Source organism: Gallus gallus, chromosome 27 (genome assembly GCF_016699485.2).
Source record: "Gallus gallus isolate bGalGal1 chromosome 27, bGalGal1.mat.broiler.GRCg7b, whole genome shotgun sequence".
Lineage (NCBI taxonomy): Eukaryota > Metazoa > Chordata > Aves > Galliformes > Phasianidae > Gallus > Gallus gallus.
In genome coordinates, this window is record NC_052558.1 from 85,333 (window position 1) to 111,998 (window position 26,666).

Sequence of the window (26,666 nt, forward strand, 5' to 3'; positions counted from 1 at the left end):
CTGCTGCCAATGGGTGCGGATATGCTGCACCTTTCCATCCCACCAGATGGACAGAACGTAGTCCCCGACGTATGTCCCACTCTCCCTGACCAGGAAGGAGCCATCAGGGGCCTCCATCTCGGCGCAGTACTCCATCACTGGCTGCTCTGTGATGTGCCGCCCACCATGCCCCACTCCCAACTTGCCGTGGTACCAATCCTGCTCGAGATGCAGCTCGATGTTGGCGCTCACCTCCTTCTGCGTGGATTGTCTCCCCTGTCTGCTCCCGGTTGGGGCAATGTAAATTGGGTTCCATACATAGTTGATGGAATCTGCCACCATTTGGCAATCCGCCTCCTGCTCTTTTGTCATACACGAACCCATGGTTCCGTGCCACTAACCACCGTCAAAACACCTCAGGTTCGGCGGGGTTTGACAGTGGTCTGTTATAGCACTTGCTCACACCCATGCCAGGTGTACAAGCTAGACAACTCCTGATCATGTTGAGAGGCTCTGTCTGGTATGAGTAGTTACAATCTTTCAGTTCTCTCCCTGCCTGTCTGCTGAACTTTTTTACAACTCCGATGATCTTTTGCTAGAAAGAGCGAGAATGTCCTTATTTTCTCCCTATAATATACAAATTAAAGGAATTGAAGTAAGGGACCCGGACAAATTAACTGAGAGGGCTTAGAAAGTATGCAGAAACGGGGATTGTAAAGGAAGAAAGAAATTGGGAAGAACAGTAGCAGTTGCAGTAGAGCAAGATGATATAGAAACTGATAGTGTCAACACGGCATCTTCTCTTAGTATTGCAGTTTGAAATCAGGGACATGGATGGGTACGGTCGAGTTCTGTATCAAGGTAGAGGTTATTTTTGTGACAGGTCCACTGTGGGTCCCGGTTCACAAGACTCGCCCTTACCAGCCTTCTGTTGCTGAGTCAAACAAGCGCAATTATTCACATGATCAAGCCTCGGATGAATGTCTGGGTAACATGGGTCAATTCTGTTAACCAGCTGAATTTTGTCTTAGCCTACAGTCCGTTAGTAGCCCATTTCAGACATGTTTGATAGGTCTTCCTGTGCTTATCCAATCGGAATTATTTCATGAGCTTGTTAGCTACACCAGGAGTAGATGTGACAGTAGATTACCTATTGGCAACCTTTCTGCATGTTTAATTAAGAGTCTGAACGTCACCCTCCGATGGGATCCGCAGGAATTGAGCTTGTTAGTGTCAAAAGCCGTTGGCAAAATGCCAATGAATGAATCAGCATGTTTCATCTTTGGAAGTGAAAGTACTGTATGTTTTGAATTGATTAACTCCTAGAGGTGATTCAGACATTGTGCCTATATTAAAGCATATGGTTACCAGCCAAGACAAAAATGATGTCAAGAAAAAGCCACCTGGACTATGGTACGACGTACACAATCATAAGTGGCTAGGACCAATTCTCCTATTAACTTTGGGTTGGGTGGATGGTGGAAGTTTATTATCAAATAACTATGTTTATTGTTATCTATATTGATTGGATTCTTACTGATTATGCCTTGTATTTTACAGTGCGCCTTATTTAGTCTTTACTGTTAGATCACTGACAAGGAATGCTTTCTAGAAGTGTGCAACATAAATCTAGTGTATTCTTATAGATAGTGATTGGTGTGCTGATGATCATGCTTTGTTTACTGTAATGCTGGCAAAAAATGGTTCAAGATGCGATTCATACAACCTGGCTTGTGCAAAAAGAAAAACGGGGAGCAAGCGGACATTAGGTGACCTGCAACCTGATTGTAATGATGAGATGGAACTTTGGTCCGCCACGGCACGAATCCTTGCCTCTTTCTTCACGCCAAGAGTGGCCGCGGCTCAAGCTTTGAGGCGGATAGAAAAGCTTGCTTGCTGGACAATTAAGCAGTCGAGTGAAACTTCCCTGATTTTAAATGCTTTGTTAGAGGACATGAACAGTATGAGGCCTGCTATCTTGCAAAATTGCGCGGCTATTGACTTTTTGCTTTTGGCCCAGGGACATGGGTGCCAGGACTTTGAAGGGATGTGCTGTTTCAATATGTCAGACCATAGTGATTCTGTACATAAGCAATTATAATGACTAAAGGAGCATACCCAAAAGGTGCATACAGATAAGAATCCGATTGATGATTGGCTAAGTAATCTATTTGGCGGCCTATTGCCATGGCTAACTGGGCTTGTTAAAGAAGGCTTACGCTGGCTATTGACAATTATTACCCTTCTATAGTTGCATAATGTGTGGTGTGGAAAAGCTCACACAGGGTGTCCTGCTCGTACAAAAAGAAAAAGGGGGAATTGTTGAGGAATGGCTCGACAGCCAAGGGGGCCATGGGTCTCTTGAACGGTTGTACAAGCAGGACAGGCCTTATAGTTGGCAGGAGATACAATTGGAAAAGTACTAGCTTGCTATGCTATAATGGCTCAGGAAACAAGAACTTGCTGAGCTCGGGCGCTACGTGCACAACTCAGGCTAGGAGACCTTGAAGCTATGAATGCACAAAGAAGAAGCTGAGGTTGCAGCTAAGATAAAGGGGAAGGTAGCCTGGGAAGAGACTGAGTAATGAAATACAAAGAACAATAGGACAATTAATGCTGTATCTGGAGCTAGGCGAGCAAGATGTGTGACTCTATGGCCAATGGTATTGTAGGGCCGGGGGCTCTCGCAATGTTTCAACCAATTACAAGCTGACGCACGTTCGCCACAATCTACATTAGTGTGTAAGCAACGGATAATAAATGGAGATTTTGATGCACTCATATTGGGTCATGTCATCACTCCCCACGCGGCTCGGCCAGCGGACAGACTAGATTCCAGTTCTCCAAAACCTGGGGGATCCGCAACAACCTGGCCCTGGGGTTTGCGACAGAGGTGTGCGCATCAGCAGCAACGGGGGCAGTCCAAAGCCCTAGCACTGCTAGTCGCAGGCTGCCAGTCAGACTCAGCACCACTGATGACAGCCAGCTGAGCTTGCTGAAGACGAGGTACGCAACCTCCACTGCTCTCTGCCCATCTACCCAGCCACTGGTGACATCCGAGAAAGCTACCAGCTTGGCTCAGCATGATCTCCCCTGGGAGAACCCAAGAGCAAACCTAGATCCAAAATCTCTGATGAGCACCACGAGAACTCGTTTTGAATTGCAACCACTTCCATGGAACCAGACACTGCTGCATGAGTTTCAAGGAGAAAAGGACAAATATCCTGCAAGTTGTATGGGATTGTTGCCCACAAATATGAATATTTAAAAAGATTTTATTAAATACATGCATATACAAAAAGAAGGTTTGTTACTTCCATACATTAAACCTGCGTACATATATGTGGCCTAAGACAATTCCTCTTCACTCAGCCAAGCCAGCAGCTTGGACAGCCATGGCCTTGGGAGTGCAGAGGGATGTGCTGTGCTGTCCTGCAGCCAGGAGCAGAGGAGAGGAAGAGAATTTTAGCACGAGGAGGCCGGACCGCCTTCACACCGCCTCCATGGCACGCAGCGCCTGCAGGCCTCCACCTTCCTGCACCGTGCGTGGGGACCAGGCCTGGCTGCCCTTGCACAGGCAGCGGAGGAGGCATGGAGGGCCGGAAGCCAACTGCGGGGAGCAGATGCTGGGCACAGGGCTCTCCGAGGGCCCACAGCTGTTTCCCTGCCCGGAAGGAGCCCCAGGAGGAGCGAGGGGGGCGGAGGGCCCGGTGCGAGTGCCAGTGCTGCCCACACAGCTGGGCCAGAGGCGCTGGCACTGCAGAGCGCCCCTGCGAGGGCTCTGCCTCCCACAGCAGCCTCACTTACATCGACAAAGAGAGGCAGGAGCTCCTCAGCGTGCTGCACAGCGATGGAGCTGGCCTCCTTCCTCTTCACGTGGCCCATGATGTTTTGGATGACAAACAGGGCCTTCATCTTGACGTCTGCGCTGGCAGCCTGCAGGGTGGCCATGATCTCTGGCAGCACGACCTCCATTTTTCTTGCCTGTAGGAAACGCAGGTTCCTCTGTGTGATGCAGAGAATGACCGCCCTGGGCAAAACACTCCAGTCTCTGAGCTCCAGCCTCCAGGTTCACTTCCTGGCAGCTGGCACGGCAATTGCAGCGGAAGCGGCCGTGGGAGCACTCAGACAGGCCAACGGGGAAATTCTTTTCTCAGAGGGTGGTGACCAGGCTGCCCAGAGAAGCTGTAGCTACCCCACCCCTGGAGGTGCTCAAGGCCAGGACGGATGGGGCCGTGGGCAACCTGATCTGGTAGGGGACAACTAGCCCACGATAAAAGATGGGCTTCCGTGGGCTTTGACGTCCCACCCTCAAAGCTCCTCAGCCAGCAGGCCCCACCTGACCCGTGACCGTCACTCCCCTCCCGTCGCTGCCCGGGAAGCCCAACGCCACTTCAGTCGACAACGTCCCACTCACCTTCTCCCGTGTCTCGGAGAGTATGACAAGCCCTCTGAGCACCACTGTGCGCATCTCCACACTTGGATGCTTCAGATAAGTCTTGAGGTGGCGTAGGTCACCCAAAAAGTCTTCATTATCTTCACTCTTTGCCATTAGCTGAAACAAAGACACCAGTGAGAGCCTGCAGGGGCACACACAGCCCTGAGGGGCAGCAAAGCGTTATCCAGTAACTCACAGCCAAGAAGAGGATGCACGTGTCTTCTGTGACTCCTTCTAGCAGCCTGCTCAGCTGTGAGCCCTTGGTCAGCTCCTTCAAAACCTTCTCCAAGGTGCTTACATCTGATAGCCAGAAGGCGTGGTCTTCCATGGCCACGGCCATCACACTGCAGGCCACCTCCTTGTCATAGATGCTGGAGTCGACCATCGCTTCAAGGGCTGTGAGGACGACGTCCATCCTCTCAGCAGGCCTGAGGCATCCTCCAAACGCCTGTGGGTGGAAGCGGGGGAGGGAAGACATGCCACACCGAGCATCCCAACGGTGCTTCTCAGTCGAGCAGGGAGAGCAGCTCTGCAGAGAGATGCTGGGCAGCAGAGCCTGTAGGAAAGCTGGCAGCATCAGCTTCTGTCACTGCGTGGTGCAGGATGGCAAGAGAGGGCTCTGGGAGAAGGACTGTGGGCGGGGGCATGAACCCGAACCATTCGGTGACTCTGTTCTGCAGATCTCCCATGATCAGGGAAATGCATGAGATGGCCGTTAGATGGTAGCAGAGGGTAAACAGCAATGAGACAGGCATGGGGCTGGGAAAGGAAGATCTAAGAAGCAGGCAGACTGTGCAAAATGTGTATGCTGGAGAGTGTATTGAAGCTGGTTGGGATGCAGTTAACTTTCCTCACAGCAGCCCATATATTTTTGGGCTTTGCACTTGTCACTACAACAACATTGATGCTGCACCAGTTGTCCACTGGTGCTGCAGTTTGCATGGCAGTTTGCTCTGGAGAGCACACAGGAAGAGTGGAAAGCTGTCCATTTTCTCTCTTCTGGAAGCAGCTGGGAGCAGCATCCTGTTGAAACAAAAATGGTGACCACCTGGAGCAATGGCCTGGTGAGGCATGTAGGGAGGTCACAGTCCCCCTCCCTGCTCAGGCGGCCATCTCACCTAGCAGCCATTGCCCTTACAGAAGAACTAGACCTAGGCTTGTTCTCCACTTGGCCAAAAATCTTCACTGGAAAGAATGTGGCGTCCCAGACCAGCTGCCCACACATATGCAGCTGTTCAGCTCTTCAGCTGCAGGGTTTGCCTGAGCCCAGCACAAGTGCTGGAGGGTTGCAGAGATACCACCAGTGTGCAGTGTCAGCTGGTGGATCACCTGCTCAGCCCAGTGACGGAGCTAAAGGAATGGGTGGAAAGATTAAGGACCATCAGGGAGAGTGGAAGGGAGATGAACTGACAGAGCCATAACCTGCCATTCTTGAAAGAGAGCCTCAGGGGGGACACTCCACAAGTAGTGGAGGACTCCCTGCCCTCTCATCATTAGGCAGAAGGAGGGGATTTAAGGGAGGAATGGAAACAGGTCCCTGTTAGGGGTGGCAGTTGAACCCTCTACCAGTCTGCCTCACATTCTCAGGTAACCTTGCACAATAGGTATGAGGCTTTGGAAACTGAGAAGCAGGAACATGAGAATTGTGGTGAAGATCCATCCAGAGGGCTGTCTAGGGTGAGTCAGTCAACCCCACGCCTTAAGACTGCCTCTGCCAAGAACAAAAGAAGGGTAATTGTCATAGGTGACTTCCTTCCAAGGGGAACAGAGGGCCTGACAAGCCAACCTAACCCCACTCACAGGAAAGTCTGCTGCCTCCCTGGTCGGGGGCATTACTTGGAAGCTCCCTGTTCTAGTACAGCTTTCAATTATTATTCCCTTCTGATAGCTCAGACTGGCAGTGATGAAGCCATGGGGAGAAGCCTGAGCACTACCAAAAGGGACCTTAGCGCACTGGAGTTAGTTAATGGAGTAAGAGGTCAGGTTGTGTTTCCTCCATCCCTTCAGGAAAAAAATGCTGAGAGTAACAGGAAAACCCACCTGTTCAACACATGGCTTAGAGGCTGGTGCCATTGGAGAATTTTTATTATTATTATTTATTTTTTTAAATCATGGGGTAGTTTATTCAGCACCAGACCTGCTGGCAGCTCATGGAGTCTATCTGTCTCTCTCAAAGGGGGAAGACGATTCTAGCCCAGGAGGTATCAGGGCTCACTGAGAAGGCCTAAAACTCTTGAAAGTTTGAAGGGGGAAGGGGACAAAACCAGGCTCATTAGAGATAAAAATAGGGGCAGTATGCCAAGGCTGGGGGTGAGGTCAGTAGCCCAGCTGAAGTGCATCTATACCAATGCATGTAGCATGGGTGACAAGATGGCCAAGAGGGCCTGAATTTTTCCATCTGTCCAGGCATGCCAGCAACATAGCTTGCCTTGAGGGATCAGCCAAAGAGGCATTTATTTACATAGGGCTCGGTGTGTGTCCATATCCATAGCACATTTACCAACGTGCTATGAAGCTGGTGCTGGTGAGGAGGCCAGGCCCTGCACTCTCAGCTCTGCTCACTGCCATGTCCCAGCTCTAAAATTCTGATATTTATAGCCTTCCTCTCCAGCTCCCCAGGCAAGATCCAATGGATTTGTTGGACTGGAAGCCAGGTCTGTGGGGCAGTTCTCTGACATTTGTCACTGCTCCATGCATTTTGGAGACATCTTGGAAAAAATCAAGAGGCCCTAGCAGCTCCAGTAGTGGGAATGAGGCTCCAGTTTTCAGGTAGATTTGAGTAGGGCCAAGCTCTGACTTTGCAGATCACTGTGGTAGCCAGAGGCCTCTCACAGCACCCTGGCAGTGAGGCTGCTACAGGGCTGTGGGGGAGCACAGGGCTGGGCTCACTCCTCATGACCCCTCCTGCCTCTCTGCAGCTCTCTATCACCTGCAGCCAGAGGCAAACGAGGTCCTTTTCAATGTTGACTTGTGCAATCCAGGAGAATTTAGACCAATAAAGCTCATGGTAGCATTACGGTGGAACTGAGCTTTCTTTCCCAGAGATAGGGGAAGGACCCACACCGTTGGTTATGCCAAAACCAGACAGGTGCTGAGGGCCAATATGACCATGGGGCCACTCTCAATGGTCTTTGAAATGCTATGGTGACCAGGAAAGATTCTTTAGGACTGGGAGAGAGTTATTCTCTTTAGAAGGATCATAAGGAAGAAATGAGGCAGCACGGGAAGCACACTTGACCTCTCCAATGAAAAAAAGGGAAGGCCATCTAGCAGCTTGACATCATCCTTGCCTATCTTCTAAGCTTTCCAATGCAGGGACTTGTGGTCCATCACACAGGGGCCAGAGAAGCAGCTGCTGCCCCATTGTTAGCGGTACCATTGGAATGCACTGGCTCTGAATGTTTTGCTCCAGCAAGAAATATTTCACCTTGAAAACAAATGATTTTGCACTGTTGGAATCGAGTACAACTGCTTCTGCATGCATAGGAGACTAGTCATTTTCCTGTATTAAAATTATATGTGTCACTATCAGTGGAAAGATTTGAGCATCTCTTCTCACATTGTCTGAGAACCTTCTGTGTGCCCACAATTAATTACGTACCTCTGGAAGAAATTCATCACTCCTCACTCTCAAATTTTGAAGTCACTCTGAGTTGGGTTAATCTTCAGCAACTACCAGATTCCCACCAAACTGCGCCCTCACTGCCTCACCTCTGGGAAAAAAAAAAAAAAAAACAGGAGAAAAAGCTTGTGGGTTGAGGCAGGCACAGGAAAATCACTTATCAGTTACTGTCATCAGTAAAACAGACTTGACTTGGGGAAGAATAATTTATTGCCAGTTAGAAATAGAAGTGGATAGTGAAGAATAAAGGCAAAACTAAAATCACTTTCCCTTTCTTTCCAGGCACAGTTTCATTCCCACCTTGGACTGCAGTTCATTATAAACTGCTCTTAGCACAGCTTCTTTTCTCTGAGTACAGTCCTGCAGAAATGGACTGCTCTAGCATGAGGCCTTCACTGGCCACAGGTTCTACTAGAAGACTTGACCCTAGAAGCTGTCTCTGCCAGCTTCTGTGTGGATTCTCCATAGGCAGCAGTTTCGTTCAGGACATAGTCACCTACACTTGCATGGGGTCTTTCACAGGTATCAATGTGGGTATCTGCTCTGATATGGTTTCTCATGAGCTGCAGGGGGGAAACCTGCTTCAGCATGGTCTTCTCTACAACCTTCACAGGAATCCCTGCTCTGGCACCTGGAACACCTTTTCCTCTACTTATCTTGGTGTCAGTATTTCTTACATATTTTTCTCACTCCTCTCTCTTACAGCTACTGCACAGCCTTTTTTATGCTTTCTTAACAGGTTATCACAGAGAAGCCAGCAGCATCACTAATTGGCTCAAATTTGGCCAATGGCAGATCACTTTCTGAGCCAGCTGGAACTGTCTGTCTGACATGGGGATTGGTCCTAGTCTCTTCTCACAGAGGCCATACTTGCAGCCTCCTGCTACGAAAACCTTGACATAAACCCAAGAAGCAGTCAAAAATCTATTTCTTTTTACATATTGTCTGCTTGTAAGAATGCTTGAATATGTCCTGGCCTATAATAAGAGTTGATTTGATGCACAAGTAATTTGCAGAGCACACATACCTCTAATTGCTTCCCTAACTGGTATAAGAGCAAGGCCAAGATCCACCCACCCAAGGTTCCTCATTGCCCCTAAGAAGGAAAAGACCTCCAGCATGTGAGAGAGCACATTTCATAAGCTCAGCAAGTGGAGCATGCCACACAAATTGCATGTGACCCTAGATACATCACAAAGTTTGGATAGCACAGAGCAGCCACCTCAGCCATTTCTTTACCAGAGACATCAGAAAAGAAATGTTGGTGTAAGGTGCATGGAGACCCTTCCAACTGCATTGCTCAGGGATTCTGGCCCACATGGACACAAACACTTGCAGAGTAGCTTAAAGAAAGAAGAGATGAAGAAAAGATATGCCCCAAAACTGAAGTTGGTGTCCAAAACAAAAACCAACCAACCAAACAAAAACCATACACCCCCTCACCAAGATGAGATAACTTATCCTACTTAAAGAAGAGTAACAGAATTAACTGCCAGCACCTGTGCAATGTCTTTTTAGGGCAAATATCAAGGTGTTCTGCTTTTGGTGGGGATAGAGTTAGCTTTCTTCCTAAGAGATGGAATTTTACTGTGCTTTGGATCTAGGATGAGAACAATGTTGATAATGCACTGCTATTTTGGCTGTTGTTGAGTAGTACTTACACTAAGTCAAGGACTTCTCAGCTTCTCAGACTGCCCTGCTCATCCCACATCAAGGGAGTGAGTAAACAGCTGTGTGGTGCTGAGCTGCCTGCTGCGTTAAACCACAGCAGTACTTTTAGGAACCCAACATGGAGCACAAAGGCTTGAGATAACAACAGGTCTGACCAGAGCATGTTAAAACAGAATTTTTATATTACTTTTGTTTAATAGCTGCTGGTCACAATGTTATTTATATTTATATTTCAGAGACCATATGGTATAGATGATCCTTGTGCTGTTTTCTATCTCTGGGGCTGGAGTTACTGCTGAGCCACACTCAACACTGCATCAACCCTTGTGACAGGCCTTGCAGCTGCTCCAACCCCTGCAACAGGCTCTACAGTTGTTCCACAGGCCATGCTGTGTCTCCAACCCTTGTGAGAAGCCCTGCAGTTTCCCCAAACTCTGTGACAGGCCCTGTTACTGCTCCAACCCTTTCAACAGTCCTTCAACCAGACAACAAACCTTTGCCAGTATCAGCTGTTCCCTTATGTAAGATAAAACAATGGCTGTGAAAAACACCTCATTTTGTAAGGTTGGAAGGAGAGGATGAGGAAGGGTTCCATTAAGCTGGACAATGACAAGAACATGAGAAGAAACAGGTAGAACTTACAAATGAGGCAGTAACCACCTGACCCCAAACCATGGGTGAGCATGTGCAAGAACATCTTAGCCATCATCTCAGCCAGCAAATTGTCACCTGGCTGCACCAGTGCTGGGACAGATAATCCAGACAGTTTGGATCCCTCTCTAGGAAAGGTGGCAAAGACAAAGAAATTGCAAAAGGGAGACAAGCCTTCAGCCTCTGGAGGTGACTCCTGTCAGACAGGAAGGAAAAGTATCCCTTCAAGAAGGAGCTGGCACGTAGCCCAGGCAAGTTGACCACCATGCAGAGAAAGTATTCAGTACGTGAAGGAATTAACCATGCTGAAGGTGATATGTAATGGAATGGCACAGGTATATGAGATGCCAGGAAAAACGATCACAAAAGGAGCTCTCCCAGGAAAACTGCCACAGCAGTTTCTAGTCACCAGTTACCAGACAGGTTAGATGCACCAATCTTATTTACATAATAAAGGGATTTGTGATTTGCATTTACAGGAGTGAATACAAGATGGATACTGCAATCAGGACTAGAGGTGTCCTGCCTCCAGCCAGGTGGAGGAAACAGACAGCTGAGTTTGTTGGACTGTGTGGATTCAATGTCCTGGCACATCAGACCCATGATGTGCCAGGCTCTAGTCGATGCTGGTGCACCCTAATGCCACCAAGCTATAAAGAGAGAACCCGTCTGTTTTTCTGGCATGACATGGAAATCTCAACAACTAATTTTACTTGGAGGTCAAAGTGAGACCACCAGGGAAGGAGTGACAGCAGCACCCTGTTGTGATTAGTCTGGATGCTCTATGAATCCTTGGCAAAGACTAGCTTAGGAGGTAGGACCCCAAAGGGTATGCTTTCAGTATAGCTGCTTTGGAGGTGGAGGACACGAAGCAGCTGTTTACCTTGTTTGATCTCTCAAAGGATCCTTCTGTTGTGGAGCTGCTGAGAGTTGAAGAACAGCACGAGCCGATCACTACTACTGTTGTGCACTGGGGGCAATACTGTACCAACTGAAACTCCCTGATTCCCACCCATAAGCTGATTCATGGACGGAGAGGCAAGGAGTGAACAGCAAGACTCCCTCACTCTTCAATAGTCCCATATGGCCTGGGAGGAAGTCTAATGGAGAATGGAGGTTAACAGTGGACTATCTGAATGAACTCATACTACTGCAGAGTGCTGCCATACCAGACAAGCTAGAACTTCAATAAGAACTGGCATCTGGGATGTCAACTTGGTTCCCCCAGCATGTGAAATGACAGAGAACTTCAGAGTGTGCATACATATGCATACATGTGTGCATGTGTGTTCATGACAGAGAAAGGATAGTGAGGAGATGACTATAACTATGCCTTCAGAAGCAGAAACCAACACTTTACATCACTGAAACAGTTGGGACTGGTGTCATAGAATCATAGAATGGCCTGTGTTGAAAAGGACCATAATGATCATCTAGTTTCAACCCCGGGTCGCCAACCACTAGACCAGGCCAGGTTGTCACCCATCACCTGACTGCTTCCTACTTTGGATTTATAACACTCTGATATCTTGTGTGGACTGAAAGTAAATGAGGATCTGATCAGATTATGTCACATAAAGTCCAGGTGTCATTCTTTTGCTCTTCAAAAGAGGACCTTAGCTCTTCAACTGAGATGGCAGACAACCTCCACAGATGCTCTGGAGGGAGATGCCAGGGGTCCAGCATCCAAACATCATTCACAGACACTGAGTGGTCTCCATCAGGAGTTGGTGAGGTCTTTTAAGTATCTGTCATTTATTAGTTCATAAAATCATAGAATCATAGAATTTTAGAATGGCTTAGGTTGGAATGGACATTAAAGATCATCTAGTTCCAACGCTCACACTGCGGGCATGATCTTTGTCATGGAGTTATCTAGATAGATCTGTGCCCGTGACAGGGGGGCAGTAGGCTTGCAGGCCCCCCTGGCTTCCCGAAAAAAAAAAAAAAAAAAAAAAAAAAAAACGGAGCAGCGGCAACGATCTAAGAAGGAGAACTTATTTTACTAACTACGATGTTGGAATGCAAGATGACACGATATAATGCAATCTAATTGGAAATAAGGATAATAAATCAAATGAAATGAGAGAGAGCGAAACAGCAATAGAGAGAGAGAGAGAGAGTGAGGAGTTTCTGAAACCTAAAGCCCTACTTGATGAAGGTGCACGGCTTGGAAGCACACCCACTCCTCTCCCTGGCAGCAAGCGAAAGTGAAAAAGACTGTGAGCAACCAGATGACATATCTTCCATGATGTATCTTCCTTCTCTGACCGTGAGGTCCTCTGGGATACGTAGTTCTTCTCTTTTGTCCATGATGTTATGATGTGGAATGCCAATAGCAAAGTTACAAAACCATGACAATCTTCTAGTTCCTGATGTACAGCAAGTACATGAGCATCTACACCTGGGACTCTATACCTTAGGACCTGAGGGAATTACATTAGGTTGCATCAGAGGAAATTCAGATTATATATTAGGAAAAAGTTCTTCCCTGAGAGGGTGGTTAGGTACTAGAACAGGCTCCCCAAGGAAGCAGTCATGGCACAGAGCCTCCCAAAGTTCAAGAAGCATTTGTACAACAACTGTTAGACATATGGTGTAACTGTTAGGTAGTCCTATGTAGAGCCAGGAGTCCATGATTCATTTTCCTACTCAAACCACCAGGACAACTGGAGACAACATGAGGTGTTCAATCAGTTCTTGAAGGTAGTCATTTCCCAATGGCATGTTTATCCACGTCCTCAAATAACCTGATCTCCGTAAGTGTAATGAGAATGGAATCAATGTGTTAAAAAAAAAAAAAAAAAAAAAAAAAAAGGCAGCCAGAATTGTCTGTGATGATCAAGGTTGTGGCACCACCAGCACAGCCCTCCGTGTTGTTTTTTCTGAAGAGCACACCAAACCTGAGAGGCAGTTTGAAGGAAGCTGCCCAGGTTTGGTGGAGAAGTAAGAGTTCAGTCCTATACACACTCATAGAAAAGAGACAGTCAGGGTATGCTCTGGGATAAATGCGTCTGAAGTCAGGTGTGATTTGGCCCCTTGAGCATCTGTAGACCACAAATGAGGTGGATTGTCTCAAGCTGCTGCCAAGAAGGCATGAGTATGGAGCTGGCTTATGCAAGGAAGCTGAAGACAGAGTATTCCAGTCTAGCAAGGACAGAAGATACCCAAGTCAAAATGCTGGAAATATCCAAATAATTTTGTCAGGATGGTATCTCTGATAAAAGCAGATTTTATTTGTGATTGCAATGGCGGGCGTCCCACAAGCAGGAGCACCCCGAAGGACTCAATGACAGCTTTTGTCTTTTGTACCTTGTGTCCCCCTTTGCCTATCCCCCTTCCCTGTTTCCCCATTGGCTGGGTACTCCAGGTTCACAATTTTATCAAAGGTTTACATTTGTTAATTCGTGTGTTATCTGGCGTCAGTCAGGTCAGTAGCCAAGCCATCCTGTTGTCCCCAAGATGGCTCAGTCGTAGTGATAAGGTGATTTTCTTCAAAGTCTTCATTAAACAAAGATTACTGGGGGGGGGGGGGGGGGGGGGGGGGGGGAATGGAGGGGATGCCAGGCCTTCCCAATGTCTCTTCAGGTGCTTCCTTGGGTATGTCATGACTTGTTCTCTGTATATCAAAATATATAGATATATATATATACATATACATACATATATACAAATATATACATATACATATATATATATATATATATAGTATATAAAAATATACATATATTCACCTATATATTGAGCATGCATTCCTGGGGAAGGTTCGTCTAGAGGATTAAGCGATGCAAACTATCAGAGACCCTCCCCCCCCCCCAAAGTAAAGTAGAAAGACTCCCAAGAGCAACTATGGCAGCGGAGACCATGAAAAAAAGAAATATATTACCTAATTCTAATGCAGATACAACATTTGATTCCCACAAAAAGGAGGTTTGTGAGTTTGGGTACATCTACTAGTTCTCTCTCTTATTCAGCTGGTCAGAATGTTGGGCTTGCAGCTTTGCAATCCCTCACTCAATTAACAGCCCAGCACTAATCAGTATATGGACCTGAGCCAAGCCTCCAAATCTGGCAACAAGACAAGACTGCGGAAGAAAGAGTGGCACTGCCTCGGGCACACACCAGTCACCACTCTGTTTACAAACGCCCTTAGCAGTTAATTGCATCAGATGTGACGACACAGCAGAAGCGCTGGGCGGTAGGAGAAGGTGTGGCAGACGCTGCTTGGCCAGGAGCAGACCTGCTGAGTAATTTGCAGCAGCTTCCTTTGGCCAACGAGTGCTGGCTATATCTACGCACACAAGCCCGTGTGAATAGAGCATGCTGCAGCAGAGGCTCCCCGCCCTGGAGGTCCCCCCGACTCGCCTGTCCCCGCCCCTGCCCGCCTTCCCTTGTCTGTCCGTCTGTCTCTCCGCCCTTCCTCTCCTGTCTTCACTGCAGTCGTCCCTGTTTACATAGCCCTGCATCTTCCTATCTGCCTGAACATCTCTTACTCTTGTCTCTCCTTCCCCCCCCTCCCCCCCGTTTCCACCTCAAATCTCATCCATCTACCTCTTACTCTCTATCCTTTTTCTTCCATCTCTCCCTCCCTACTCTGATTGTCTGTCTCGTCCCAGCTGATGACCTAGACCATTATTCTGGTGAGTGTCTGCTTGTTCGTCCTTCATTTTGTTACTTTCTCCCTGTTCTCTGTTCATTGTCCCCCACCCACTGGGAAGAGATTGACCCTATTCAGTTAATCCCTCTGACCATTCCTTATCCCTGCTCCCCAGAGGATGTGCACCCTATTTGCTCTGCCTGTCCACTGTCAGCATGATGGCAGGGTGGGGATTTTCCTGATGCTGCTCATCCTGCCACCTCAGAACAGGAACCATGGAAATTCCATATCAAGAGAGACATACGGTTGGGTTTGGGGTAGAGGTGGGAAAACCCATTCACCTCCAGATACTTTGTCAGAGGGCAACAAAACATTATTATTTATTTATTATTGTTATATTTATTTTTATTTATATATATATTATTAATAAATAATGTATTATATTTATTTATTATTATTTACAACACCCTCCCACTGGTGCCTTTCTGGGATTTATTTGCTCTGCCACCATGGACCCTGGCTTCATTTCTCTCTCTGCTATGTTCCTCCACGTTGCCTGGCCTTTCAGTCTGCCCTTGCGTGTTACTTCAAGAATATACTTCACAGGTGCAATCTCTTGTGCAGCCATATTAACACTATACTGTTTATGATGGGTACCCACTCATCTCTTCAAAAATGGATCCCTCCACCTTCTAAGTCATCCATCCACCCATCCATTCATCCACCCATCCATTCTTCCATCCACTTGTTTGTCCATCTATCCATCTACTTAACAAAAATTCTTGCCTCTGTATACTTCTGCATCTGCCTGTCCCCAAATGCATCCCATCTGCTGATCTGCCAGTGCAGATATGTACTGTCATCCATCAATCCATCCATCCACTCTTGCTTTCACACCTTCTTTCCTTTTATCTCCTTTCACTATTCTTCAGCTCTCTTCAGAATTTTCCCATGGTGGGGATGGGGTGCAGACCTCTTTAATGCAAAAATACTCCTGGTTAGTCTTCATGAACAGGGATTTCTGAATCTGTGGATTTGCTCTGGCTGTGCATGGTGGCTTAGGGCCTCCACGCATGTATGTAAGCATGGTGAAATTACAAGGAATCTTGACCACACAGAGGTTGCCTGGTGTTGTCTGTGGATCTCTCTTCTTACATGAGACCCCTTCCTGTCTGCAGGTCTCCAGAGATGTCGCATCAGAGCTTTGGACTTCTAGAAAAAAGTTACATCAATGGTGAGGGGGGGATCAGAGAGCTGAGGGACATTTAGGGGGTAGGGGATGCTCCCAAAAAGAGGTAAAGAAAGGAGAAGGATGGGTTGCTGTAGTGGGAAATGTCTGGACTGGATCTTGTGAAGGGAAACAAGGATGGGAATGGTGAAGGGATCTACAGGATCAGGGTGGGGAACAGGGGCATGGATGGGGAAAAGAAGCTGGGATGTACAAGTAGATCAGATTTCTTATGGTAGGCTCCTACTAGATCCTCAACAATGCTGTATCTAATCCATGCACAAAGACTTAGGATCCCCTTCTACCCTTGAGGGGGGAGAATCTCTCCTTGTGCAGCACTGAACTGTCAGCTGTATTGGTCTCCATAATGTCAACAGCCGCACACTTGAAGCAGTGTGTTGTTTGTGGGTTTGGATGGACAGTTTGCAACTCTCTCAACAGTACCAGGATCCTTTTTGTTGGGAAAGGAGTTCTACGTACCCCTGTGCTCACTGCCCCTCTGTAGTGCTGTGGTGGATGTTGCTATCCAGGATTATGTAGCTGATGTGGTCTCTGAACTGATCTACCATAACAAGAGTCTGAGATCCTCAGAAGTCACCTTCGTCTTCCCCCTGGGCCCCCATATGGCCATCTATTCCTTCCAGGCCTGCAGTGAGGATGCCAAGATCAAGGCTGTGCTGCAGGATGAGGTACCAGCATTTGGGAAAGCATGAGAGAACCATGAGAGCAGCCTGGGATGAGCAGCCCATGGCCTGATTAGCAACCAGCCTTCTGTTCCTCTCCTTCCCATTCAGACCCAGCAGCTGTACAGAGGCTCTACAGGGGAGGGGGAGAATTTTGACTACCTTCAGTATGAGGTTACGGAATCAGGCGAGGTGTTTGCCTGCTTCCTGGGTTCCCTGTCCCCCGGCAAGGAAATGGTTGTGACCTTACGCTATGTCCAAGAGCTATCACGGAAGCCAGATGGAGCAGCCCAGTTTATGCTGCCATCCACAATGCATCCTTACAAGACTCACTACAGTGAGTAACCCTAAAAGAAACCTGCCCTGACAGTTACATGCCCTAGACAAGGGTACGTGACTGAGAAGAACCACACTCCTCATGCACTCTATGAACAGACCCAATGCAACCTCCTTTGCACTCACTGACATTTTGCCACAATGCAGCCCCTGAGCAGATGTATGCTTTCCTTGTGTCCTTTGAAGTGGATCCATATTTCCCTCATGAATTTCCCATATATAAACTCAGAAACACTTCCAAACAATTTTGTGACATCCCCAGTTATCCCCACATGTCCTATACATGGATGCCAAATGCCACATGCACTGCATGGAGAGCCAATGTCCTCCTTTATGCCATATTTCTTCCTGCAGCCTGTAATTGTCGCACTGGCAAGCTACATTACAGCCTCCTGCTAACTGCCAGCCTGCAGTCACCCCGTGGTGTGGCTGATGTCCAGGCTAACTGTGCCCTCACTCCTTTGATCTACACTGCCCAGGACCACAGTACTGCACAGGTACGCCCTCCTGAATGCCAGAGTCCCAGGAAGAGCTGTCAAGTGGCATCACCACTGAGCCAAAAGGGATGCACTGGGATCAGTGCTGTGCTCCCAGTCTAATGCTGGGCCTGGCTTTCTTCCTCCTGTGTAAGACCAGGCAACCCTTCTCCAGGTCTCACTGGCTGGCACTCCCCCAAATCATCATTTGGAGCTGCTGGTATATTACAGAGAACCCACTGCAGTCAGTGTTGTGGTGGAGAAAGGAGACCCTGTGGCCACTGCAGGTGAGTTCAGTTGAAGAGGGAACATGGGGGCACCTCTGGGTATCAGGAGGTGCTGAGACGCAGGGAGACAGTGGGGACTGAGGAATGAGAGGCTTCATTGGACTATTGTGTGGGAGACATCCAGATGACTTGGTGGGGGTCTTAGGGCTCCAGGGTGGGGTGCTGAGTACACTGTGGTGAAGTATTAGATGTACCAGGATGGGTACAGTGAACTCTGTATTAGGGCTTACTGGGTAACTGTATTGGAGACACTGGGCTGGTGGGACACTGGGCTGTGCAATTGGTGGACAGTACAGTAGAGTATCAAGGCACCAGTATGGGGTATCAGGGTCTCTGGGAGAGTGGATGCTGAGAGCACAATGAGGAACAGAACTAGGATCTGGAAAGTGATCCAAAACTGGGCTTCATTGCACTGTGTATCTCCCCCAGGCTCTCTGTTGGGTGATTCCCTGGTGTTGGTTACACTGGCACCCAACATCCATGATGCAAAACCTGGGCAGTGCAAGTCTGGAGAGTTCATCTTTGTTCTGGACAGCACTTCCCTTGAGCATGCACAGGTACCTTCACAAAGCAGGGACCAAACTGGAGTGAGGGAGTAGGCTGAGAAGGAGCAGAGCCTGAGCTTTAGCAGGACAAATCTAAGGACCAGGGCATCTGTATCCCCCATCAGTATTGTCTAAGACAAGCCTGCTATGTCTTTCCACAGGACCCCTTGCTCTTCCTTCTCAAAAGCCTACCCTTGGGCTGCTACTTCAACATCTACTGCTATGGAGCAACACCTGTGGGCATCTACCCGTAAGAAAACTTGGGGCAGGATGAGTGTTATGTAGCTGGTGGGAAGGGCTCGATACTGTGGAGCATGGCTGGGTGCTATGGGGCTATGATAGATGTTATGAGGCAGAATGAGATGTCAGAGGGCAGGCTGGGATGCTCTGAAGTAGGCTGATTGGTATGGCACAATGTTGGGTACTGGAAGGCATGACTGGAGGCAGTACTGGACGGCAGGGCTGGACTCTGGGGAAGGAATCTTTGTGGTAGTATGGGAGAGCATCTCTTGTGGTTCTGTTGAGCAGAGTCTTGTAGGAACTAGGACTCAAGATCTCTTTATGAACTAGTAGGGGGCAGGGTCTTGCAGAAAATGATGGGGTACAGCTATGGTAGTGGGTCTCAGAGAGCACCAGGACCAGCATAGGGAAATGTTGGCAAGCATACTCATGGCAGGGGTGATAGAGCTCAATAATCTTTAAGATCTAATGCAAACCATTCTATGATTCTATGAATGTGCTCTGCAAACACATTCTGTCTGCTGTAGGCAGAGTGTTGAATATACCCAGGACAACCTGAATGAGGCAATGCAACTCATTTCCACAACTGGCTCCAGGCTGGGTGACACGGACCTGCTGGGAACCCTTCGCACAATCTACAGTACTCCCCGCCCCTGCGGACATGCACGCCAGGTCTGTGCACAGGGGCATGGAAAGATGGAAAGATAGATGTCCCAGGGGTACAGAGAGAACATAGGAAAAGGGGGGTGGAGGGGGGAGTGGACTGAGCAACCCAAGGGGAATGCTGGTCATAGGTGAACAAGAAGGATACTGTGAGGTGTAGAAGAGTGCAGAAAAAATAGTTCTACATCTCAAGGGGTTTCTGTCCCTGAGTGGATATCTCTCTGGGGGTGGTTTCTCTACAGGGGATCTCTCTCCTGGGCCCTTCTCTCCATTTCAGGGACCTGCTGTCCACATTTGGGGGTCCTTGTGCAAAGGCTCACCACTGATGTTTCCTGTCTCCCAGCTCTTCATCTTCATGTCTGAGCTACCACCTGACACTGAAGCCATTGCTGCTGAGGTCTGCCATCATCGCAACAGCCACCGGTAATGGGGACTCTGCCCCCAGTCTTTCAGTTACTCTGTGATCTCTTCCCATAATTGATGAGTGTCTGTGTTCACCTGTCTCAGTTCTTAGGCCCATTCTCTGTCCCAGAGACTCTTCTTACCTTGCACAGCTCTGTTCTGTGTCAAGCCTCCACAGGGGAGTCCTTGCTTAATAGTCCCATACTCAAGGCACCCTTCACAAAGGGAGCAGGGAGACTGAGCTACAGGCACTGTACACTCAGATGTACACCCCCAGTAGACTGGCCCCAGATCTGCCCCAAGCTCCAGCCCACCTATGACAGCTCCCTGTCTAATGCCAGCTCCTATCCCAGTCCTTCAGTCCACTCACTGATATTCCTCCTGTCCTCTTGTTCTGCACCCCAGATTTGTATCCCCAGCTATAACTCTAGTATTCTCCAGCTCTTTTCCCTGCATCATTGCGTCTATACTTGGCTCCCATTTCTGAAATCTTTCCTTGGTTCTGCAATAGGTGTTTCTCCTTCTGTTTTTCCACGGACAGTGTTTCCCTGGCCACAGCCCTGGCCAGGGAGACGGATGGTGAAGCTGTCTATGTCTCTTCTGACAATGTGATAGTTCAGGTAGGAACCCAGGAGCCCTGGTTGGTGCCCTCTATTCCACTAATGCACAGCCTTCCAGGTACTTGGACAACCCACTCATGGCAGCCAAGACCTAGCTGCCCTTGGGACCCAGGCACCCAGGCTTCCCTGACTCTACCCAAATGCCCCACTCCACTGAGAACCCCAGTGCCCAGGCTTCTCCCCTGCTATAGCTCACAGACCTGACTGCTCCCAGGGAAGCTACCTGGTGCAGGCCATCTGCAACATACAGTCCTTCGCTCAGTATCCACCAGTGGGATGTGGGAGAAAACTGGAAGAAAAGGTAAAACACATGAGTTGAGATAATGACAGTTTAGGAGGATGGAAAACAAAGGGAAAATAATAATAATAATAATGATAAAAGAATATCTGGAACAAGTGATGCACAATGCTGTTGCTCATCACCCAGCCAGTCCCCACGCAGCAATCTCTCCCTGCCGCAGCCAGTGTTATCATTTAGTTCCCCCCTCCCAGTGTTATCATTTAGCATGATGTCATCTGGTATGGAATATCCCTTCGGCCAGTTTGGGTCAGTTGTCCTGGTCCCATCCCCTCCCAGCTCCTTGTGTTTCCCCAGTCTTCTTGCTGGCAGGGCAGTCTGAGAAACTGAAAAATCCTTGACTTAATGTAAGCACTGCTTAGCAACAACTAAAATATCAATGTGTTATCAACATTATTCTCATCCTTAATCCAAAATGCAGCACTGTGCCAGCTCCTAGGAAGAAAATTAACTCTATCCCAGCCAAAACTGAACACCACCAATCATATCCCAGTGTCCCCTAAGAACTCAGAGGGGCCACATACTGAACTCTCATGGAGTTGCCAGATTGTGGTGTTCTGCCATTTCTCCCCAGGTGTTGAAATGCTTGAAGCAGGCCCTCAAGCCAGTAGCTGAGGGAGTCTCTCTGGAGTGGACTTTGCCCTCTGGCCTGGAGGTCGAGGTGCTGGGAGGGACCCCTCAGTTCATCTTTCAGGGTCAGCACATCTTCCTCTATGCACAGATCCATGGAAAGGAACAGGTGAGAGCTGGGGCTACCATCCCAGTTAACTACAGTTACCTTCCAATGACCTCCCAATAACTACAGGTAATCTTTCAGTAACTTCCAAATATCCCTCAGCAGCCATCATGTGTCTCCAGTAATTTTACATGTGTTTCCAGGATATGAAGGAGGCCAGTGGTGTCATGACCTTGCATTTCAACCTGGATGGCCAGGATGTCACTCACAAGATCCAGTTCCCACTATGCCCACAGGGAGATGGCCGGTAAGAGCATCTCCTTGTTTTCTACACGTGGACTCCAGCTGATGGAGGACACGGATAGCTCACACATTCCCAGCTTTCTCACACCGTGCCAAACTGAGAGAGAACCCAAGTGTCCAAGCATGGTCTCCTTCCCTGTTTTGAACCCACATGGACAGGACCCAGGAACATGGGCATCACTTCCTTCAAGATAGAAGGGTCCATGCATCCAGGTCTTCCCTTTGCACATCCTCACTCCTGAAAGGAGAGAACACAGGCCCTTTCTCCCCACGTTGTCAGGCCTCACTCTACTCTGTCCCCAGGATGGCTGGTCATCATCTGGCTGCAAGACATTTGCTGGAGAAGCTACTGTTGCCAGAGGTTGTGAGAGGGTCAGGGGATGAACCAATGCAGCGTGCCATTGAAATCAGTCTCACATCTGGGATCATCTGCCCCTTCACCAGCTATGTGGGTGTTCGTACATCACGGAGGGCCCCCTGGTACCATGGTAAGGAAAAACACTTGGGGAAAAGAACTGGAGAGGTATTTCCATGTGTTGTTCTCATTCCACAGGAGCCAGAAGTCCAGCCACAATATGCATAAGCCCCATCATCAACAGGTACTTTTCCCCCCACTACCTTAATTCAGCCCCTTTCCTTCTTAACTCTCAAAGGGCCCCTGGCACTGCTGTCACCTCGCCAGTCATTCGTTCCCTGCAAGATCCTTTTGCTACGTGGCTCCTTGACTGACACTTCCTGCTTTCCTAAGACCATATGGAACCCACCTAGATGGCACACTGCAGTGCAGGAGTCACGGATTGCCATCAAGCGTCTCATCAATGGCATTGCTAACTTACTCCAGCATGGGGCTCACAAAGAAGGTACAAAGCTTTGACACAGATAGGAAATACAGGGATTAATTAATATCTGATAGGAGTGTTCTGTTGCTTTTTTACATGTCCTGCTCTTGGTCTTGAAACTAGTGAGTTTAATCTTTCCCTTAATTAGTATTAAAGCTGAAAGTCCTTCAGCAATTGTGAGATCCAGGTCAAGGATGCCCGTGGAGGCGTTAGGGCCAGTGCTTCAGCGTGAAAGCACATTTGGACGATATATGTTGAGGATGTCAGGAGACCACTGGGGCACCTGGCTAGGCAGAAATGTCAAGGGAAGAGGGATGAGTAAAGGATGTCCAAAAAGCGCTGGGGACAAGATCACACTGAGGACATACAGGGAGGGTCTCAGTCTGCAGGTAACTGCCCAAGGAAGAGTAGAGATGAGTGTTCTGGGGCACTGCACAGGGGAATGGAGAGGAGTCATCTTCCTGTGATTCCCTGTTCATGTCTTGTTTCACAGCACCTGAACAGCCACCACCATCCATTTTCTCTCTCAAGTATGTGGATTCAACAAGATTTGTTTTGTGCTCTCAAATTTTTGGGCCATGGATGAATGAAGCCATTGCTGAGTGCAGAGAGCTGGTGGCACTGCAGAATGTAGATGGCTCCTGGACCCTCAGCTCAGGTTTAGCTTCTGTGCTACAGGTTGAGGAGGCTGAAATCAAGGGAAAGATGCCTGGTGAGGTAAGAGGATGATCCTTTCTGGAGGCAGCGTGTAGTCCTGGGCAGGGAGAACTAGTGAAAGGATCAGAAACCACTAGCCACAAAAGAGGGGGTGGGAAGGAGTGAGGGTCAGGGAGGATGTACAGCAGTGTCATTCATTGTTCTCCTACAGGTCATGGAGCCTAGTTTCTGGGCAACAGTGCTGGCTGTGACCTGGCTGCAGAGAGACAACAGGCGTTACCATGAGCTATGTGAATTGCTGGAGGCAAAGGCTGTAACCTGGCTGTGCAGCCGAGATGGTGAGCCTTGAAAGTCCTTTTCCTGCAGATCTACATAGCATAGCTTCCTTCCCTTTCTCTCCAATGGGACTTGCCTTATCCCTTTACAGGACCTCAATTTCCTGGGGTCAGGTGAAATAGTCCTATGCCTTCTTTTTCCTTTCCTTCTGTGGACCTTCCTTCCTGCCTCACTTCCCATCTCTCCCTCATTGCAGTGTCTCAGCTGGACAAGTGCCTGGAGGCAAGTAACACCCTCCTTGGGAGCAGTGTGAGTCCAAGTGTCTTTAGGCTATGAGCTTAACATCAGCATATAGAACATCAACACCTGTGGAACAAAACAGGGCCACAAAGCATAGCTTAAATTTACCTGCCATGCTGTAACCCCACTGCTGCTACCAAGTAGGATTTTACACAACAGATGAATTCTCATTACTTGTGAGAAGTATTCTACTAGCTGGGCTACATCTGCATCATGCCGAGCGCAACAGAAAACCTCTCGTTCACAGCCTCCACCATGTTTGTTTTAGCTGAAGATGGGAGTGGAAGGGAAGCATAACTTTTTTCATGGAGTGGTGGCCCTTTCCAAATGCAACTTTGGCAAAGTGGGCTACTGGCCTGCTCACAGGTGTGCTCTCTTGGCACAGAAGTGCCACGCACAATAGAAAAGATGAATGTTTAGAGGTATCAACAAAAGGCATAGTAACCATAGCTCCCACTGAAAATGTGCCGCACCACACTTCCTGCCCTCCATGTTGGCAAAGTCTCTGGTTCATATTCCAATAAACAGCAAATTTTCTGCAAGCTACAAGATGTGACAGTCTTGATCTTACCTGTAGCAGCACTCTGTCCTGCAGACAGATGGGTGATGGCTGACTTATCCTAGCTATAGCAGGAAGGTTACTGGCTTGTTAATGATCTACCTTTATATCTTTAACGTTTTCACTCCACTGCACTATGTGACTTCCAAAATAAACGCTGTTCTTCCTTTAAGACTCACCTTTTCTGTCTGGAACAGACAAGTGCAAAGTGCAGAGAAACAATTATGTATTGCTCTCTCCCTGAAATCTCAAAGGAGACACTTCCCAAGATATGGATTATTTGTATGCCACAAGGAAAGCTGGAAGAGGTTAAAGCATTCCAGTGTTTTAGATCCAGGGCTCAGTTTACGGAAGGAAAAGTGAAAGAGCTTTCTGTTGGCCTTCCTGTGAGGTAAGGATTTCCAGAACAAACAGGGAGGCAAGGCATATGGGGTGAAAAAAGTGACACTGAGACCCCAGTTCTCATTCCCAGGCACCAGGAAAATCATGGCTTTATCCTGAAGATTAGAGGAGAGTGCAGTATTTGCTCAAGATATTCTGGAGTATTGTGATGTAGCCAGTAGGTCTTTACATACAGGGAACTAGAGGTGAAGATGTGGTTTAGTTCTGCTCCTGCCTGGAAGTTTTCTCTCCTGAAAGTCTGGAAAGTCATCACAGTGTACAGTGGGGTAAGCTCTCTTAATTGTGCCTGTTTTCAGCATCTCCAGACACAGTACATCCCAGCCTAAAAGAAATGTGTATTTGGGTTCAGGTGAATCATCATCTTGAGCAGCTGTCCATCCCAGGATTTCTGTGGACCATCTAGGTGCTCTCCTTAAGCATCTTCATTTCTTTAAAAACATTCTAAAGTAATGAGAAGGAGATAGTAATGTGCTCATCTGCAATGCTGGGAAAACCCTAGGAAGGGGTACAGGCAGAGACTTTTATTCCTGAAGTGCAGACTTTCCCTTAGCAAGTAGTTTATCACAAGCATGCACTAGATGATGCTCCTTCCCCAGTTCACTATCTGCTCATGCAGCCACTCACTGGTAATACTGCGAGCAGAGACCCAAAACTGCAAGTGAACACACTCAATATCTGCAGTATCAACTCTTGTTCTGATTGAATGGGAATCCACTACGATACATCATCAGCTGAGGAGGAGAGTGTGAAGCATTAGCCAGTGAAGAAAGAAACTGTGACTATATGAAGTTACGTGTATAGTGATCTTTAACAACTTACATAGACCATGGCACGTAGGTATGACAATCACACAACTGGAACACTGCAAACAAGGGCTATGTGTTTTTTAGAAGGGAAAGAGAAGCAGGGTTTTTGTGCTCTGTGTTAAGGAATGGGTAGATTGTAAAGAACTGCCTCTAAAAAAAAAAAAAAAAAAAAAAAAAAACCACCCATAAATAGGTTGAGAGCTTGTGAGTAAAAATTAGGGACTGTGCCAAGACAGGATATCTGGTGGTCGTGGCCTGCTATAGGCTGCCTGATCAAGGGAATCCCGCTGACAAGAACTTCTTGCTTCAACTACAAGCATCATCGTCAGAAGCTCTCATCCTGATGAGGGATTTCAACCTGAATATCTGTTGGGAAAGCAATATAGTGGGCTGCAAACGATCCAGGAGGCTCCTGGTTCAGGTATGAGATAAACCAACACAAGGAGAACTGTTACTGTACCTGGAGGAGATACACTGTCTATACTCCCTTGCAGCAGAGAGTAGCCTGGGATGAGTAAGGTGGAGAGGAAATGCTGTAGTTCTCAATCATACAATCATAGAATCATTAGAGTTGGAAAAAAACTCTAGGATCACATACTGCAACCATCACCCCATCACATAATGCTTCCCTCTGGACATAAATATAAAGGGACCTACACAAAAGCAACAGTTGCAGGAATCTGGAAGAAGAAGGATGGCTTTTGGATATCTTCCCAGACATCTCACTGCTGCTGTGCTGGACCAGAGAGGATACCCCAATGAATATTCCCAGAGATGCACAAAAAACATACAATTGACTTGGGAGAAAACTCCCAGGTCTCATACTGGGCAATGCAGATAAAGACTGGGAAAACCAACATGCTCAGGTCTCAGTTTTCTTCAGGACCGTTGAGACTTCAGCATGCCAGGCATCGTAGAAGGAAGACACATAAACCCCCATACTCCATCCTGGCAAAACCACCCCACCAATCCCACCTCCTACCGCCACGAACTGATCTCACACAAGGGCACCTCTGGAGACCGAGAGACTTCTGCGCACGCGCCAGCCGGAAGCACCTTTCAGCCAATCCGGCACGTACTTATGCGCATGCGTATTATCTCTAGTAACACCT

At 48.0% G+C, this 26,666-nt stretch overlaps 2 protein-coding genes across 9 annotated transcripts; one reads left to right on the top strand and one right to left on the bottom strand.

Annotated features, from left to right (window-relative positions):
• Positions 1–474: 474 nt before the first annotated feature.
• Positions 475–26,589, bottom strand: LOC124417416. Its single transcript, XM_046904427.1, has 6 exons — positions 26,530–26,589; positions 8,019–8,130; positions 4,614–5,440; positions 4,397–4,534; positions 3,787–3,963; positions 475–606 (listed from the first exon to the last, which is right to left on the bottom strand). Exons 3-6 carry the CDS (start codon positions 4,992–4,994, stop codon positions 553–555), a joined length of 750 nt encoding a protein of 249 aa, XP_046760383.1. The 5' UTR covers positions 4,995–5,440; positions 8,019–8,130; positions 26,530–26,589; the 3' UTR covers positions 475–552.
• Positions 14,538–24,518, top strand: VWA5A1 (von Willebrand factor A domain containing 5A 1). Of its 8 annotated transcripts, none has more exons than XM_040653214.2 (18): positions 14,538–15,001; positions 15,527–16,192; positions 16,628–16,875; positions 16,981–17,206; positions 17,560–17,702; positions 17,857–17,968; positions 18,398–18,525; positions 18,675–18,763; positions 19,281–19,425; positions 19,760–19,839; positions 20,330–20,438; positions 21,311–21,475; positions 21,616–21,719; positions 22,019–22,203; positions 22,369–22,575; positions 23,048–23,271; positions 23,423–23,549; positions 23,744–24,518. In XM_040653214.2, the coding sequence occupies exons 2-18, from the start codon at positions 16,114–16,116 to the stop codon at positions 23,821–23,823; spliced, it is 2,451 nt and encodes an 816-aa protein (XP_040509148.1). In that variant the 5' UTR covers positions 14,538–15,001; positions 15,527–16,113; the 3' UTR covers positions 23,824–24,518. The 8 variants fall into 8 exon arrangements, with proteins under 8 accessions (XP_040509148.1, XP_004948511.2, XP_004948513.2 ...); XM_004948454.5 differs by having other exon boundaries at positions 16,137–16,192; XM_004948456.5 differs by having other exon boundaries at positions 16,137–16,192; positions 16,831–16,875.
• Positions 26,590–26,666: the final 77 nt, after the last annotated feature.

Bases quoted from the DNA above. Each gene is read 5' to 3' on its own strand.
- VWA5A1 (XM_040653214.2), top strand. From the start codon at position 16,114: ATGAGACCCCTTCCTGTCTGCAGGTCTCCAGAGATGTCGCATCAGAGC. The intron at 22,576-23,047 runs GTACAAAGCTTT...CTTGTTTCACAG, and splicing joins GCATGGGGCTCACAAAGAAG to CACCTGAACAGCCACCACCA. The intron at 23,272-23,422 runs GTAAGAGGATGA...GTTCTCCTACAG, and splicing joins AGGGAAAGATGCCTGGTGAG to GTCATGGAGCCTAGTTTCTG.
- LOC124417416 (XM_046904427.1), bottom strand. From the start codon at position 4,994: ATGCTGCCAGCTTTCCTACAGGCTCTGCTGCCCAGCATCTCTCTGCAG. The intron at 3,964-4,396 runs GTGAGTGGGACG...CGTTTCCTACAG, and splicing joins TCTCCGAGACACGGGAGAAG to GCAAGAAAAATGGAGGTCGT. The intron at 607-3,786 runs GTAAGTGAGGCT...TGTATATTATAG, and splicing joins TCCTGCCTCTCTTTGTCGAT to GGAGAAAATAAGGACATTCT.